Source organism: Seriola lalandi, unplaced genomic scaffold, assembly GCF_002814215.2.
Source record: "Seriola lalandi dorsalis isolate HSWRI2012SDOR001 ecotype SW California unplaced genomic scaffold, Sedor1 jcf7180002054850, whole genome shotgun sequence".
Taxonomy (NCBI): domain Eukaryota; kingdom Metazoa; phylum Chordata; class Actinopteri; order Carangiformes; family Carangidae; genus Seriola; species Seriola lalandi.
Genome location: NW_019525403.1, coordinates 1,356,407 through 1,373,541, shown reverse-complemented (window position 1 = coordinate 1,373,541; position 17,135 = coordinate 1,356,407). Strand labels below are relative to the sequence as shown.

Below are 17,135 nucleotides of genomic sequence, written 5' to 3'. Positions count from 1 at the left end.
CCCCCCCCCACTGACCCTCATCTGTAACTGGTCAATTCATGGATGCATTTTCACGTGCTTCCAGTTTTCTTCATATACAGATCTTCTGACTCACATATGTGTGAATCTCAGACCAGCTGGAGAAACATTATAAAAACATATAACTACTTCATGGCTGGAGTTTAAAACCATATGAGAATCCAGGAAAGGAGGGAGATTTAGTATTTTAAGTTATAGAAGTGGTTGTGAAGTCCAGTTTTTACACTACCCAGTAACCCTGGTCTGTTTCTAAATGACAACGTTTACATGCTAAACTTCTTACCCTCCCGGAGCAGAGAGAACCTGAGTATCCGCTCCGGCAGGCGCAGACATTAGGTCGGACACATCGACTGCCGTACAGACACTTCTGTTCACAGAGGGCTGAAATATCACAGGAAATAAAACAATAAACCAGAACGAACATATAGTAAAGTTTAATTATATGATTCAGCCAGGACACTATCTTTAATTTTTCAACCAAATTTATCCCAGTTTTAACTTAGAGGAATATCAGGACCTGCAAATCTGTCGGTCTTGGGATGACAATCTATATCCTCACGTAGCGTATAACACAACTTGTGTAAAAGAAAGGTTAAAAAAAAAGCCAATCAGAAAGGCATTTTTCATTAATGACATCTCATCCTTTTCACGTGGAATAACTTCCAGAGGTCGTGTTGCAATACTCACGGATCTGGCACAGCATGCCTTGCCACCCCGGTGCGCAGTGGCAGGTGTTGGGACCCACACACTCCCCTCCATTCAAACACTTCTGCAGACAGCTGGCTGGGATGACACACAACACTTAACCTTAGAGACACTTCATTTGACTTGCATCTTAACTGTGGGATTTTCTGTGTCAGTATAAACTCTCTCTGCTCATGTGTTGGTTTGAAATGCAGTTCGTTCATGGTGTTTTTTGTCATTTGCCACCGCCTGCAGGTTCAGGTGTGGTCGGGTGTGAGGTCAGCGGCTGCGGAACAAAAATAAAAACAACAGGAGCAACAATGGAGGAAAAAAAAAGGACAGTGAAACCAAATGTTGCAGAAAAAGCAGCTGTGGAGAATATCCAGATGCTTCATGGTCACTGACGGTCCATCCTGGTGAGTGGCTGGTGTTGAGGTGTGAACTGATGAAGGAGGACGTCAAGGCTGCCAGCACGCCTCCTTCAAAATAAAAGCTGCAGATCTGAGCTCCAACAGATAACGGTTATCTGTGGTTAATCCCCGTCTCCCCTTCTCAGCCTCGTGAAGGTCGGAACCATAAAACACCGCAGACGTCGGAGCTGCTGGTTCCCATATGTGAGGCGCCACTTGTGGAGGCGTCTGTCGGCATAGGCCGGAGGGTTCAGACAGTGTCACTGCACCTGAAGCCTCTGCTTCACCGCGGTGAGTTTCGTAGCAACATGGGGGAAAAGCTTTGATGGTGAAATCCATTCTGAGGTAGTGGTGTATGTTTTCAGTCCAACACAGTCTCTTTTTAATAGAGCAGGTTAGTCAGTGGACTGAAAAATGACAACGACTTTGAATAGCAATTAAAAACATTCTTAAATGTTCAATTCTAAACGATTGTCAAATATTCCACTCATACTTTAAATCACTTCTTCAAACACATTTGAGTGACTTTACTTTGATTTTTCCTGTTCTATCTTTCAACAACTGCTTGATAACAAACAGACGAGTTTAGGTTTTGGTGTCGATTCCGGGAGGCCGGTGTGAATCCGCGGTCAGACGCGCGCAGGTGTTCACACCGATGCGTCCTGGCATTCAGCGCGTCGGCCTGGAGGACGGCGCTGTTGTAAATGTAAAGACTCCGTGTTCGATTCTTGTATCACGGCACTTACGTTTATCACATCTCTTCCCTCGCCAGCCTGACGGGCAATCGCAAACATCTGGACCGACACACCTGCCGCCGTTCATACACATGGGCTCGCACACACCTGGAGAGGGAGAGAGTGAGAGAAATGATTCAAAGCCAGAAAAGAACAGGTGAAAATGAACCGAATCGTTTCTTTTCAGATGTAATGTGAAGAATTTTAGGTAACACACTTTCAGTTTGTAAATTTAAAATAGAGGAAGATAAAGAGGAAGCAAAAGGATATTGAACGATGAGGACGAAGTGGAAAATGTTCAAGAAGAGACGGAAGATAAGATAATAAGAGAAGCAGGACTTAAAGGAATGAGGGAAGCAGTGCCAGACAAGAACAGACGAGGAGAGAAATAATGAGGTGGACGATGCGGGAAGACAGACTTTTCTCGCAGCGCCTCGCGGTGTATCCCTGCGGACAGGAGCAGATGTTGTTCCTCATACAGACACCACCATTCTTACAGGGAGGACTGCAGACGGCTGCAGGAGGAAAAGGAAAACCAAACTTACACAAATACTGAAATAAAGGGATCTGGATTTGACTCCTCGCAACCTCAAATTTTGCAAATGAAGCTTGAATTACTGTTTAGTCGTTGATTTACCGTTCTGACACTGTGCTCCGTAGAAACCACGAGGACACTCGCAGATGTTCGGCCGGACACACGAGCCTCCGTTCAGACAGACGGGAGAGCAGAGAGCTGGAGGAGAGAGAGGCGAGAACATCAGCACTGTGGTCAGTACACACACACACACACACACACACACACAATACACAATACACATAATACACACTCACCAGTGTCACAGGATGGTCCATTCCAGCCTGAAAGACACCTGCACTCATCTGGAGACACACACTGGCCTCCGTTGTGACAGTGGCGGCTACACACCACTATAACACACCGAAAAATAATATACTGTATATCGCATTCATGATCGTAAGGAAAACAACTTAACCCAAAACAAAAACCTTCTGATCGTAAATGTCAAATTAACCACGGACAAAATCTGATCAAATAAAAGTTAAAATAAACAAAACTTTTGAAGTAAATTTGTAATAATTCGGCAACTACAACTCCCACAAGCCTTAGCAACTTTAGCCACTGAATGACGACAAGGGAATTATAGTAGCTGTGAACTCACTGGTTTCACACCGAGGTCCGACAAACCCATAAGGACAGGAGCAAGTCTGCAGTCCCACGCAGGTGCCTCCGTTCTCACACGGCGACCTGCACAGAGCTGCAGAGACGGGCGTCCGTTAGTTTGATCATTTAGAATAGTTGATTCATAAACCTGTGACCGGAACAACTGCGAAACTGGGAAACAAGCCTTACCTTCCTGACACGTCTCTCCATGAAAGCCTCTCCGACACCGACACACACCCGGAGCGATGCAGGCGCCCCCGTTCATACACTCTGGATCACAGATGGCTGAGAAAATATGGGCATACAAAAATCAACAACGGAAAACCAAAATACCCAAAACAAACCAATACACACAGAAATGTGTATGAAGATGCTAAAATAATAATAAACGTGAGCCGGTTATTTGTTTACCTGTTTGACAGTCTAATCCAGTGTAGCCTGGTTTGCAGCGGCAGGTGTTTGGCGCAGCACACACCATGTTCCTGCCGCATGTATGTCTGCAGACGGCTGGAAACACACACAGGGGGCGACGCGGAGATGGTATTTACAATCTATGATGGCTCAATACGTCTTAATTACCTGCATCAGAATCGTAACATCCCGTGGGATACATACATGCCATATGCCTGATTGGCATTGGTGCAGATACTGATCTCACTAAGCACATTGGGGATTGGCTTTAATGGGATTGCTCCAGGTTAAATGCAACAAACCCTGACCTGGTATCACCTGACATCATAATGTTCCTAATCAGTGCCACACAGTGATGGATTTAGATCGCGACAGCGAGTGTGTCATCACCCTCGTTCAAGTTACATTTACAAGAAATTTCAAAAAGGTAACAAACAAATTGACAAATCTCTCGGCTGCTGAAGGTGAGGAGTTGTACCTCGACAGGCGCGTCCGTCACCAGTGTATCCTACGGGACACCTCCCACAGCTGAACCCATCCACGGTCGGTTCACACTGGACGCCAGGGAAGCACGGAAGGTCAGCGCAGGTCGTCGCCTGTTTGTCGGCCGTGGTACCACTCCTAACACCTGGTCGGACGGGGGTGGCTCTCTGTTGCGGGGAGCTGTAGACCGTCTTGCCTGGTGTTGTGAAGGCCAACGCCGGGACCACCTGCAGCATCTCTGAGCTTTCTGACCCAGGCTCAGCCTCGTCTCCGTCTGCTGAGAACTCCGACTCGGACAGAGAGTAGGACAGAGCGGTGAGGGCCGCTGTAAGTGGGAGGACAGGTCTCGGAGGGGTCCAGGGTTTGGCCTGGGTGGATGCCAGGTGGTTGAGCTGAGGCTGGGTCGCCTGTTTGGACTGTGTCACTTCACGAGGAGGAGGAGGAGGAGGAGGAGGAGGAGGAGTTACCTTCAGAGGCGTGGCACCCGTCAGTGCTGCTTCAGACTGCCGGGAGAGGGTTATGGAGAGAAGACAGGAGGGTTATTCATACTTCCTCCTTTATGAATAATGACTCATGTCTTTCATCAGGAGGATGCACAGCGCAGAGGTAGACTCACCTTGGAGACAGTCGCATGGGGGACGACAAACTCTCTGGAGGCAGTGATGCTAGTTCTCGCGTGTGTCCTGGCGTCTGATCTAGAGTTGGTGCTGTGGTGGATGATGTGAGTGTTCGCAGTGACATGCAAGGGGCTCACTAATGTTTTTGTAACAACTCTGGAAGCAGTGACCGCCTCTCTCCGGCCAGTACCACCTCCCCTGCCTGATGCGGAAACCTGGCGTGGTGCATTATCTTGATTGGGTCTGGTGACAGACAAGGACAGGTGTTTGATGGCGTGTCTGCTGGGCAGGTCGGGCAGGTGGAGCTGGGAGACTTTGCTGCCACCTCCGTGCGGGGATCGGCCGGTCTTGCTGACTGTCTGCTGTCGAGGGAGGTGATTGGATGCTGAGGAAAGACAGGAGCTGGCATCAGTGCTTTTGGCAAATTGACCCCTTCTTGTCCGGTCAGAACATAGCAGCTGTAACTAGGAGGAACAAGCTCCGAATTCCCCCACATGCTAAAGCTATGTGGGCTCAAGTTAAAGCGAAAAGAGAAGGGATATCTGCTTAAATACTAGCATGTTGTTGGAAAAGAGCACACAGGCAATCCCTCCTTGGGTGAATATAATGTTAAGAAGATATTTTTACAGGCTCCGATTTGTGTAAAACTCCTCAGAGCAGCACTGCAAAGTGATTTAAGCGATTCCTGTCTCGTTTGAGGCTGACACACTCATCTGCACAAACACTCTGTTCCGCTTTGTGTCTTTCCAGACAAACACAATCCACAGTTAAGGGATTTAAGTTGGAATGAAACCGTCTCTTCTGAGCTGTTAGGACCCACCCCCCCCCGCTCCGCTTGTGAGAAAATAACATCAAGCAGTCTTCTGTTGAAGCTTAGCGGCCGGGTGCTGACTTAAAAAGCAAAGCACCAGAGGTGGTTATTACATCTAGGCAGGCAGTCTCGGTCGCACCGATCTATCTGCCGCAATAAACGACATTCCTTCCAACCAAGAGAAACACATTAAACAACATCAGGGAAAACCAAAATGTCATAAAAATCAAAATCAAAGATCTTTAAAGTGGCGCATGACATATGGAGAGACGTCACATTACTGCCTGGTGTTTTATTTTATCCCTGAACAACAACACAGGAAGTGTCTTCAGATTAAAAAGAAGAATAGAAAGAGGAAGAAAAGGTTCTATATTCATGCATGCATTTGGAAAATTATGGTCGACTCATCAGTAGACGTTCATGTATGTTTCAGGTTTAGAAAAGCTTTAAATCAGTGAATTAGGTGTTGCAGGTCCAGTGGTTGCGTGAAGCTCTTACCCGCCTTGGCGTTCTTCATACAGACACGTCCATTGCCGTAAAGGCCGGGCGGGCAGCGGCCGCAGACGTAGCCGACGTGTGGCGGCCTGCGGTTGATGCACTGAACCCCGGGGAAGCAGGGCCTGCCGGCACACGTAGCCGCCGCGTCGGCGGCCAGAATCTGAACCGATCCTGAGAGACACAAACAACGGTCAGAGCTCTGAGCGAGCTGAGTCGTCTCTCCGTCTTTCTGAATGCACAGTGGTTTCTGCTTCATGCGTTCTTGGTTTTTCTTGTGAAGTTCTCTAAAGATAGTGAAAAGGATCAGCAGTAAACACTCCTTTACCCCTAACCCCCTGAAACACCTCTACCCACCACTGCTGGCTACAGTAACAGAGGTAAATATTTCTTTAGAAAAGAACAGTTGGTGGAGACGGTTGGGAACTTCTGACTTACCTGCAGCCAGTCTGCCATTTCCCGCTGCTGTCGGTGTCTTGATAATAGTGTTGCTGATTTTGGGCTGATCAGGCTCGACTTGGTCTGATGTCATTCCTGAGCTGTTCTTCATAGTGTTTGTGTTGCTGCTGGATGGGCTGAGGTTAATTCCTTGGGTTTTTCTCAAAGCGTCTGTCGTTGTTTGGGAGACGCTTGATGCAACCGCTGTGACGCTCTCGCTGGTTTCCACCTTTGTCAGGGTTGGATTCGGGCTAATTCCCGGAGTCTTTCTCCAAGCGGCGGTCTTAGCTTGCGATCGGCCCGGGTCAATTCTTGGAATCGTCCTCCCCGCCTCAGCCCTCGTCTGTGGGGAGCTACCGCTCGAGGTCTTCCGGAAAGTGTCTGTCTTTATTTTGGGAGGTTGCAGCGGAACATCTGGTATCTTGTAGACCGTTGTACGAGGAGCAGATGCGGGAGTGACGGTGGCCGGCCTGAGGACTGCTGCGTGAAGGAAGACACAGTTTATGTTTTGGATTGCCATGTGATGCCTTTATCAGACGCTCTTATCTGGAATGACTTCCTATTCAATTTCAAGATCACTCACGCTGCAATGAACCGATAGCAAAGAGGTGAAGCGGAGGCTGCAGTGTACGCGATGGTGCAGTAAAGCAATAGGCAAAAATAAATCTGGAAGGGTCAAAATGCTGCACAGCAAGAGTTGAGACTTTGGACTGAGTTTGTGTAATGATCCATCACCACTCACAGCCTATCAACACATTTACAAACCACAAGCGTAGCAGGAAACACTCGTGAGGACGGGCCGCGGACACGGCAGCAGGTCAAACAAACCCGACTCGATTTTAAGCAAGACATGTTGGCCGTGCTGACGCAGGATGAATCAAATACAACCAAGACTGATTACATCATCATGAAACATTTGAGTCCTCTTCATACCTTGGACTTCAATTTACTGAGTCTAGTAAAGGCTTTCATTTGTTTCTGTTGCTGTCTCTTTGAGATAGGGCTGTACTGGAAATGACTCGACTTGTCTTGCTCCCTCTGGGCCTGGTCTTACGGCAGAAAACATAAGAAGAGGAGCATCCATCACAGCACGGTGCAACCCCCCCCCCCCCCCCCCCCCCCCCGCTAGCCCCTGACACAAAGTTGAACTGAATAAGGAGGTGAAATAAGTTGAACCAAAGTCTCTCAACTCAAGAAGATCAGAGGACTGAGGAGTAAGCAGTCAAACAAAGGGATTGTGGAAATCCAAGGATCTGTCCTCATGAGTCTACTTTTACACAGTTCCATAAAAGTGACAAACTAACATGTCACTGACTGTAACTTATGCTGTGTGTTCTGCTGTGGGCCAACTTTTCCATTAAGGACGATAAAGTCTTGAGATGTACACCGTGGTTTGGTTTTCACCCTGCTTAGATGCCAAGTGTTGACGTCCTTTGATTACTCAAAGGACAATACAATGCAATTGCAAGAAAGCCACAACTCAACTGACATTTAAATAGTCTCCGTGTAAACGCAAACACTGACTGAGGATGATTTGTAAATGCTTGTTCAGCCCAGGTGTGTCATGCGTTACAAACTTTAAATACACCTGTGGCGCCAGTCTGCCCAACGCAACATGGCTCCTCTGTTAAAACAAGTTCTGCATCGATTTAGTGAGCAACTCAAAACACACTGAAGTGAATTTGATAAGATTTGATAAATGTGAAGAGGATCACCGTCACATTGCGACTCTAACATCCAATCACAAACCAAAGTGTGGTGACGTGTTTGCTGGTAGCATGAATGTAGGACGACTCAGCTTTCATGAACCATAATGAACCTTAATTGCACTCGTCGAAACAAAAGCGTGTCTGCAACAGAGAGAAGTTTTTATTTGATTTAGAAGCATCCTTCATTCCTGCGTTTTTGTTGACAGATTCCCCACTGCTGGGAAGTGCTTCCTGTGCAGCAGCTGCAGGTAGGAATACCTCAGGCTTTATGAATCTCAGTACAACCAGTGTTTGCAATGCATTAACTCCAGTTAGCAGTCGCTGCGATGCAAAGTGAGCACGTGGAGGGAGGCAGCGGTATCAGGCCATCTGGTTTCCATTCAGCACAAGGACTGGGTCCCTGCTGAGTTCTTCCTCAGAGTAGCACGGCTGCAATGAGTAAATTTGCACTGACATTCACATTTTGGGCATTTAGCTGATGCTCTTATCCGGATTGATGCACTTAGCAGAATGAGCTACATGTTCTTTTGGGTCGCGTGCAAATAATCGCAGAGAACGCTGCAACCGACATCACAGATTCCAACGGATGATTGTTCACGATGAAGAATTGTTTATTTCTTTTATCACGTGAGACCCTTACAGCGCTACGGAACGGCTGCAGGATCTCAAAGTACAGCAGTATCTGATCAACTCATGCTATGCCTGCTAATGGGATCCAGGTTTGTGGGTAGGAGCTGGGGTATAAGGGTCTCATATTTATACAGTGTGTAAACACTGAAGTTCTTTCATCATTATACCTGTCTTAATTTGTTATGTTTGAAAAAGAAACAACAACAACCTGGCGAGAGAGTAAAGGCTGAATACGGTGAAATGATGTGTTTTTTTTTTAACTGTGTAATTTTACCATTCTGTTCAGAGTAAAGTGTTCTCATTTCATTCTCATGATGTTTTGATTTTGTCTCCTGTTCTTTCAGATCAGATCTCACGACCGGACACCAGATTGAATACCTCTCGTAAATGAAAAAAACTTGCCGTTTCTCCACGGCAACATGTGGCAAGGGAGCAGGCGGGTTACTCTCTGCTGATGTTTAAGGTGCGAGTGCCACCCTAGCGGAACTGTCCTGGCATAGCACACCTTAAACGTGTACAGCGTGCCCACACTTACCCGTGCATTTCGTCCCATTTCCCACCATGCCTTTGGGGCAGGGGCCGCAGCCATAGGAGCCAAAGCTATTGAAGCACTGGACTCCTGGGAAACAGGGTTTTCTCTCACATTCGTTGATGTCTTCCAGGCATGCGATACCTGCCAAAAACACGCACAGGAGAAATTGATTCTGTGATTATCAGATATAACTATGATTGATTCTCTACAGCTGCAAATGTGATGCCAGGGCAGAAATAAACAGAACCTGCTTTTCTTGTATTTCTTACTTTTTTTTTCCCAGGAATTACAGCGCAGATAAATTCCAGCGTCTGCCTTCAGCTCTTACCTCTCAGCCCTGCAGGACACTCGCATCTGTACCCGCCGGCCGTGTCGACGCACTTGCCGACGGTGCACGGAGCCGACAAACACTCGTCCACGTCCTCGGCGCAGCGCTCTCCCCGTTTCCCCTCAGGGCACACACACAGGTATTTCCCGCTGCCGGCGGGGAAGTTGACATCCGTCACACAAGTGCCTCCATTTTGACAGCCACACGGCACCACATCAATCTGTTGCACATGGAAAAGGACACTGCTGAGGGAGATCCCTATGTATAACAATCATTTTATCATCTTTAAATGAATAGGGATCCTTTTATATGATCACTAAAACCACCTGCTCCCTCTAATCTAGCAGAGCTATGAGCATCTTAAAGTTTCTCAGTTTCTTCCTCCCTCCCCTCTCCTCCTCCAACTCTACCTCCACAGTGACGGTGCTCTGGGCGTTGCACTCGTCGGACAGCGCGAAGCGGAACGAGCGTCTCGAGCGACGCCCCCTCTCCTCCGGAAGCACCGGGACCCTCCAGATAAGGAGACCGGCGGGGGAGAGGACAGCGCCCCCCGGACCCTCCTCCAGTTGGAAGAGGAGCGCCGAGCCTTCGGGGTCCGACGCAGCAAACTGGAAGACGAAGTTCTCCCCGGCAAATGTTCGCAGGTTGCTCTGAGGCCGGTGGAAGGCCGGGGGCACGTTGACTGGAAGAGGAAGAAAAGGTGAAGAGACAGGTGAAAGGGAAGTGCTGAAATATATTTGTGATGCAATTTAGATGTTGAAGTTACAATCCAAATATCTGCAATTATTCCCACCTTTTTATTTATTATTACATGTCCAAATACAAGCCTTTGTGTTTTGATGACAGAATTTACTTCGTGTCCCGGAGTAAATTCGGTCTGACAAACATTCATCCAGGCTTTTCTTGGAAGAATCCTTGTAAACACACATGTCCGTGGCTGGACGGGTTTCTGTCTTTTCTTTCCAACTGGAGCTCTTTACGGCTAAATCAGTACAATTACTTAAGATCCTCTAACCGGTCACGCTCTCACCGCAGACGTTCAATAGGAAGAAAGTGATGGTAATCCCAGGAAACTCCAGCGCAGCATGATGGTCTTATGTTAAGAAACCATCAAGAGAACACTTGCTGATTTATAGGATTATTACTGTTTCTGAATTTCCAAAACTAACTGCAGAGAAATAAGCAAAACGTGTGGCAGAGAAGTGACATAATCCTTCTTGCATCCAACATAAATCAAATTGTCTCAAGACTTTTGTAGAAGAAGTGTCCTTTTCTTGATACAGTCACTTTCATCTGCCTTGTTTTGTCTGGTCGCAACAAACTGCACAGCTGCACTGGAGAGAGGAGGGATTATCTCACCCCACTGCTTGAGAAAATTCAGGTTTTCAGGCCATTTCTAGGTAATTTATGGCACTGCACAGCCTCGCTATTACGGCTGACGTGCTTTGTTGTGTGTAAAGAATGCCGATTGTCAGTCTGTGTCGCCGTGGAAATTAAACATGTGATTTTCCCCCCTCTTCTCCCCTCCCATCTCTCTCTCTCTCTCTCAGGGTGGTTAAGCGACAGGTCAGGGCACGCTGGGAAACTTAGACCTCCGCTCCTTTGATCTGCTAAAGGGGAAAAACAGGACCACAGTCGGTGACGGACGAATACACTAATACAGTCAGGTAAATGCTGCTTTTCCCTGTTGTTCCTCATCATTAGTGAGCTGCAAGCGGAACAGAAAACACCTGCAATAAACCGTTTCTTTGCTGACTTTGTGAAAAACTAATATTAGTGTATGCTGTATCGTTTAGATTTCCCTTCTTTAAAACTAAGGGGCCTCGAGCAAACCATGACAAACAGATCCACTCTAAAACTACACAAAAGAGGTACAGGACACCCCCGTCCACATATTTTTGGCCATACAGTTATAGCAATGAAAAGGTCGTTCTCTTTTTGTACGACGAGAGACACACTAACTGGGTCGTACCTTGGTTCACAGACCAGGTGAACTGGGAGGTGTCCGGGTCACAGAGGAGGCAGGGGCTGCTGGGATTGGAGTCTCCCTCTGCAAAACACATCCCATCGATGTTACACGTCCGCTCCTGGCCAACAGAGGTGGAACGGAGAGAGGTTTGTGCGCGCGCTCATATTTACAACATCGCTTTGAAACGTTGACATGTTCAAACAGCAGAAATGACAACACTGTAAAACATATTCTTTTTTCGAGCTGTTTGTGGTCGCGGAACGGGAAATCGGATCTAAATACACGTCATCTGCTACATTTCGACTTAAGCCAATTCAATTTGTTTCAGCTTTGGCAAGCGCATGCACATTTTCTCGGTGTCCGCAGCTGTTTGTACACGTGTGTGTGTGTGTGTGTGTGTTCACTCTGGTTGTTAAGATTACATGTTTTTCTGTCTGTATTCCCATAAAAAGCAGTTCCAGTAACAACAGAACCCCCTCTGTACCTGTTTTTTTAATGAATGTAAAGTTGTTAGTCAGATGCTGCGTGTTGAGAGGATGAGAAATCACTCTGTCTCTGGTTTAATCATTCAACTTGCTCGGGGCGCAGATTGTGGACCCCTAACAGAGCATATAAAACACTTCACCACACTTTTCCACTAAACACCCACTGTCTCATAAATCCGTTTCCCTACTCAAATAAACGAACACCACAGAGTCCAGGTTTTCCGAAGGACGACTGTACCACCTCGTCTTCGCGTGTCTTCGTCCTACCTATGGATTAGGATTAGTTCATTAGGATGGGAGCTTTTTAATTTCTGTAATTTTATGCGTCCGGAAAATGCGCATGGAAAATAATACATTCTGCACCCGTGACCTTGAGCCTTGACGATAGTGACGACAGGGCCAAAACGTGTATACTGCAAATATCTTTCACGCAGTTATCAAGTCTTTAACAGACTCAGAATAAGCGGTTCTCAGTTCACTGTGGAGGAGATGAACAACTTGGATGGAGAAGAACACGGTTCACTTTTGTATGCGAGTTACCTTTAACTTACAGAGTCCTGAGCGGGAGGCCTCGCAGACCTGGCAAACACCGTCGTAGATTGTCAGAACCTTGGCCTGGCTGTACTGGGAGCCATCATTGGTCACCTGACAGCAAAGGGAGGAGATATTCTTAACGTCTTCCGAAAAAACAGCCATCAACCAACAAGAGACACTTAAATCACAGGATAATATGAGAAGCAGCTTTACCTTAATCTCCCAGCGTGCGTATGGTTTGTCATCCATCATGAAATCCTCTGTATTGACGGCGGTGTTGCTCAAGGATGGGACGGCACAGTCTAAAGCTTTGGAGCTGAGGAAGGTGGCTTTTGTTCTCTGTTTTTCCCCCGCAACCCAAACCCCGTTCATGTACTGTGGAGGCAGAGGAAATATATTTTTTTTTAAAAAACACACTTTCTTCCTGAAGCCTCTCAGCCCGGCGTCTGAACTTCCCTCTCCTCACCTTCAGTCTAGTGGCGTGACAGCTGAGGTCCGGAGAGTCGACGAAGCCGAGGCCGAAGACTCGGACGTTGCGACAATCAAAGGATCGGATGTCACATAGTCCACCGTTCTCAAGATCTGTTATCTCCACTGGCTGGCCTATTAGAGGAGAGGTTATTATAGCTCAGGAGTAAATTACAGGTCAATCAAAAGAGAGAAGATTAGTTATTTAATGCTTGTAATCAGATGTCAAACCATTCTTAGACACGAAGCTCATCAGAGGAACGCGTCTATACTCACCGATGGCCAGGCTGCAGTCGTAGAAGCTGTGGCCGGGGTAACACTGGCAGCCCCATTCCGTACACTCCCCATTTCCATTGCAGAAGTTTGGGCAGCGCAGAGCCATCATCACCTCCCCGTACGCTCCCGGAGGACCTGCCACCTCCAAAGCTCTCTGGGTCCGGTTCTCCAGCAACCGTCTCTCGCACTCATTCTCCAGGTACGGCAGCAGAGCCTCGTCCCAGCCCAAATCGTCTTTGAGCTGCAGGTCCAGGATGCAGAGATCCACCGCCTCGTCCAGGCGGCGTCCCAGCAGCCCCCGGCACACCGCGCCGACGGTGGAGTCGGCCAAAGCCATCCGGCACACCTCCAGAGCTTTGGCCGAGGTAAGGCCGCTCGGCGTGGGCCACCGGGGTCGCACCTCCGGTCGGGCCTCTGCCAGGTGATCCTCGGGGAAAAAGTAAGCGAATTTCTCCAGATCAGCCTGAGTGAAGCTTTGAGCAGCAAACACAGGCCGGAATTCAAATGACGCCTGTCTCCTCTGCCTGTCGACGGAAAGCAGATGATCCTCCTCGAACTCACCGTCTAACTCAAGATCACCATCACTTTTTGGATTGTCCTCATGGTGAAACCCAATGTGCCTCCTCTCCGGAGGATGACTGATAAAGGCAGATGTATCCAGGATGCTTTCCTCTCTTTCTGGACTCTTGATGTATTCCACTGTGGTGTCCATGGACGGGAACACAGATGTGTAATCCACATTATTGTAAGATATGCAGGCGGAGTGAGCGGAAGGATCGTAGAGGTTCCTCATCCCGCTGCTAGCGTGATGAGAAGTGCTGTATCCCTGCTGGCACTGACAGAACGGCCTCCTGAACTCCTGTGCCGTCCCATGGGGCGTCCTGTCAAATAAACTCTCACCTGGAGCTATCCTAGCACACACACACACAAAGGATGGGAAAACCACACAAACAAACGGCTTTGCGGAGACTTTGAACAATCTACCATTTCAGTCAAATGATGTCCGAACATAGCGAAGTTCGAATTTAAAGTAAAACAAACAGACTGACCTCCAGTCCTCTATGAAGCGATGCAGGTCATCGGGGCCATAGGAGAGACCATCAGAGCTGCGGAAGTCATTGTTGCCATTGCGGTCGAAGGTGCCGCAGAGGCCTCGTGTGTTGCCGTAGTCGACGCTGGGCGCCCGAACGGACAGGCTCATCCCCCAATCACCAACATCTGCCCTAACAAAGGCTCCGGAGGGAAAGAGCAACTACGAGAGGAGAGTCACATCCGGTTCTTAAAATGTACATCCTGAAAGAGCTGCGCGTTCAAATGTACATGATGGACACGCTACACTCGAAGCATTAAAGAAGCCAAACCACATATAATGACGCTCCAAAGAAATCTGCACCAGTTTCAAAATGTTCGGATACCTACGGTGACCTTCTTCCCCCGGTGGGACTCCAGGACCCTGACCCGAGCGCCCTCCTCGTCACCGACGTTCTTCAGGGCGAGTTGCGGCCTGGTCTCCTGCGGCTGACCATCGCACATGTCAAAGACGGCAACCTCATTTCCCTCTCGCACCGCAACGCCGCAGTTACAAGCGACAGCGTAGCGTCGGCCGCCACAGTCCCACTGGCGAGAATGCACCTCGAAATCCCTGACGAGGCTCCGGTAGAGGACGAAGGTGCCAGTCTGGTGGTTTTCATAACGCCTGCACATAGTAAATTTACAGAAGGACATGAGGTTATGTCATCTGGTGCAAACTGAAACTACTATCTATTATAACAACATTATAAATGGAATTAAATGACCATTTGACAACTGCTAACAACCGATAAGGAGGGAACTTACCTGCCATCCAATGTAATGACATGCGGGTCAGTCAGAGAGTAGCAGATGGAAGTAGGAACGTCCTGGACCGTGACCTGGGGGCAGAGGTCAGGAGAACAAAGATTAAGGGGGCCCCACCCACTGACCCTTTGACCTTTGGGCTTTGATGTTTTCACTAAACACAGATGGGAAAGCTCCTCCGCGGACTCCTCAGAGACACGACGTCTGGAGGGCCGACATCACGTCTTACATAACATAATAGCTGTGCGGACGCAACTAACGAGCACTTAGAGCAGCGCTCCTCAAACATCGTGTCAAACCATCAAACAGTTAGACTTTAAACCCCCACCCTCCTCCCTACCAACTCCATAAAGCACTGTATAACTGTGCGTATATGTACGTGCGGGAGAAGGGCTTATCAGTGACTATTGGCGAGAAGACATGGGAAAATATTTGGATTTACGCTAAAAAGATATCCATCTGTACATCACTTTCTCCTCTGCGTCTTAAATGTAAAACCGAAATAGGTACCCATTTTCTACGGTGTGTCATAAATTACAGAAATATTGGTCTGACTCACTATGCGAAATGGAAAGAATATTTGGTAGGGATTTAGATACGGATCCAATATATTTGATTTTGGGCCTCCCAAGTAGACGTATAACCACTATCTAACATTCTTACTTTTGCTGCTAGGAAAAGTATATTGTAACAGTGGATCCTCTGGAATATCTTACGAATATTCTACAAAACAAAGCAGACCAGTTCTACAAAGTCTGACAGCCCTACTTGAACTATCTTGGACCTGACTCTTGTTCCATCACCGTGCAGGAGAACTCATGAATCATGGCTCTTGTGACCTGTGATTTGCCTGTAATGTGGACATTTCCTGTGGCCTCCTGTATGCCTCTGTCGATCTGAGCTCTTTTTTTTTGGGGGGGGGGGTTTGTGCGCTTTGGCCTGTTGGTATTGTCTATATGTTTGTTTTGTTTTATTGTTATTGTAAAAAATATGAAAACCCAATAAAGATAGAAGAAATTCAAGAATCCAAGAATCCTGGAATCCCTAAGCACCACCGGAACCTCCTCAAAGAGTACCCAGGAACCCCTGTAAGGACCGTATCCTATGCATTTTTCATAACGCAGGACCCTAATATCAAGAATCCATCCAATAAAAATACTTTTGGAACATCTATGAGTGCTCCACGGTTCCATGCAACTTCCCATGCAACCTTTATGCCTTAAATTCCAATTTTCCTTGACTTCCAGGACCACTGGAAACCCTTCAGGAACGAGTACTCATCAATCCTTCTATAAAACCCCTTAAAGTTTGTTAGTATACCCCCAGGAATGGGTCTTCATGAACCCCTGGAAAACGGGGATCCTCAAGGATCTCTTGAACCCATTTATGGGTCACAATGACAATTTGTACGACTCCAGATCCCCGGAACTACACAGATCTAGATAAGAGTTGACACTAACGAGAAAACATCAGAGTTATGTGTGTTTATCCGTGAGATTAAAGGAGGTTTCACTTCAACTCACTTTCAGGGACACTGGGACGTAGCTCCTCCAGAGTCGCGGTGCGCCGAGTGCGGGCAGAGCACCGACCAGACTCGGACGGTTCCCATCTCGTGTGAAATCGGTGACAGCGGTGACAAAAAACGTCGCCCGACCGCAGCTGCCTTCGCTGCAGGCGTTAGGCCGGAGCTCCACCTGGCAGGCGGACAGCGCCACATTGGAGGCCTCGTGTCCGAGACCGTCTGTGGATGTCGACACAGCGGTAAGTTAGTGTTAACGGACGGCGAGCAGCTGCCTGCAGAGCTGTAATAAAGTCTGCCTGAGCTGGCTTTGATGTGACGATGAAGAAAGAGTGAGCGTGAGAGTGTGAGCACAACAGAAGACAATCCAACAGGAAAGAAGATCGAGGACGGCAACCCGGCCCTCTAATCATGTTTAATAAATTCATAATTCTTTAAATAATTATGTTTGGGCTCACTGTCAGCTCCTCTAACTTGTGTTTTTCTCACTACTTTAATAATAACTGTCAAATTAAGGGGATGTTAAGGTTTAAAGAATGGCGTGTTTGGTCAGCTGTGGCGGTTGCTC

The 17,135-nt window shown here is 47.7% G+C and overlaps 2 protein-coding genes across 14 annotated transcripts in view; one reads left to right on the top strand and one right to left on the bottom strand.

Annotated features, from left to right (window-relative positions):
• bzw1a (basic leucine zipper and W2 domains 1a) overlaps positions 1-1,011 on the top strand; it is a 17,639-nt gene extending 16,628 nt beyond the window's left edge. For both annotated transcript variants that reach the window (XR_015438503.1, XR_015438502.1), the window contains exon 14: positions 958-1,011. The gene's annotated coding sequence lies outside the window, so the exon portion shown is untranslated. The remainder of the gene's footprint in view (positions 1-957) is intronic.
• LOC111670312 (von Willebrand factor D and EGF domain-containing protein) overlaps positions 1-17,135 on the bottom strand; it is a 47,201-nt gene that overhangs the window by 1,138 nt on the left and 28,928 nt on the right. For 11 of the 12 annotated variants that reach the window (XM_087179470.1, XM_087179481.1, XM_087179471.1 and 8 more), the window contains 25 exons: positions 16,572-16,789; positions 15,049-15,122; positions 14,632-14,908; positions 14,262-14,464; positions 13,213-14,123; positions 12,935-13,071; positions 12,682-12,843; positions 12,475-12,579; positions 11,453-11,567; positions 9,891-10,162; positions 9,481-9,700; positions 9,156-9,293; positions 6,282-6,761; positions 5,847-6,017; positions 4,537-4,922; positions 3,916-4,423; positions 3,438-3,533; positions 3,216-3,311; positions 3,025-3,120; positions 2,678-2,773; positions 2,484-2,579; positions 2,266-2,361; positions 1,859-1,954; positions 706-801; positions 302-399 (listed from right to left, as the gene is read on the bottom strand). In XM_087179470.1, coding sequence (XP_087035596.1) covers positions 302-399; positions 706-801; positions 1,859-1,954; positions 2,266-2,361; positions 2,484-2,579; positions 2,678-2,773; positions 3,025-3,120; positions 3,216-3,311; positions 3,438-3,533; positions 3,916-4,423; positions 4,537-4,922; positions 5,847-6,017; positions 6,282-6,761; positions 9,156-9,293; positions 9,481-9,700; positions 9,891-10,162; positions 11,453-11,567; positions 12,475-12,579; positions 12,682-12,843; positions 12,935-13,071; positions 13,213-14,123; positions 14,262-14,464; positions 14,632-14,908; positions 15,049-15,122; positions 16,572-16,789 — 5,243 coding nt within the window. The remainder of the gene's footprint in view (positions 1-301; positions 400-705; positions 802-1,858; positions 1,955-2,265; positions 2,362-2,483; positions 2,580-2,677; positions 2,774-3,024; positions 3,121-3,215; positions 3,312-3,437; positions 3,534-3,915; positions 4,424-4,536; positions 4,923-5,846; positions 6,018-6,281; positions 6,762-9,155; positions 9,294-9,480; positions 9,701-9,890; positions 10,163-11,452; positions 11,568-12,474; positions 12,580-12,681; positions 12,844-12,934; positions 13,072-13,212; positions 14,124-14,261; positions 14,465-14,631; positions 14,909-15,048; positions 15,123-16,571; positions 16,790-17,135) is intronic. The other variant, XM_087179480.1, reaches the window with a different exon arrangement.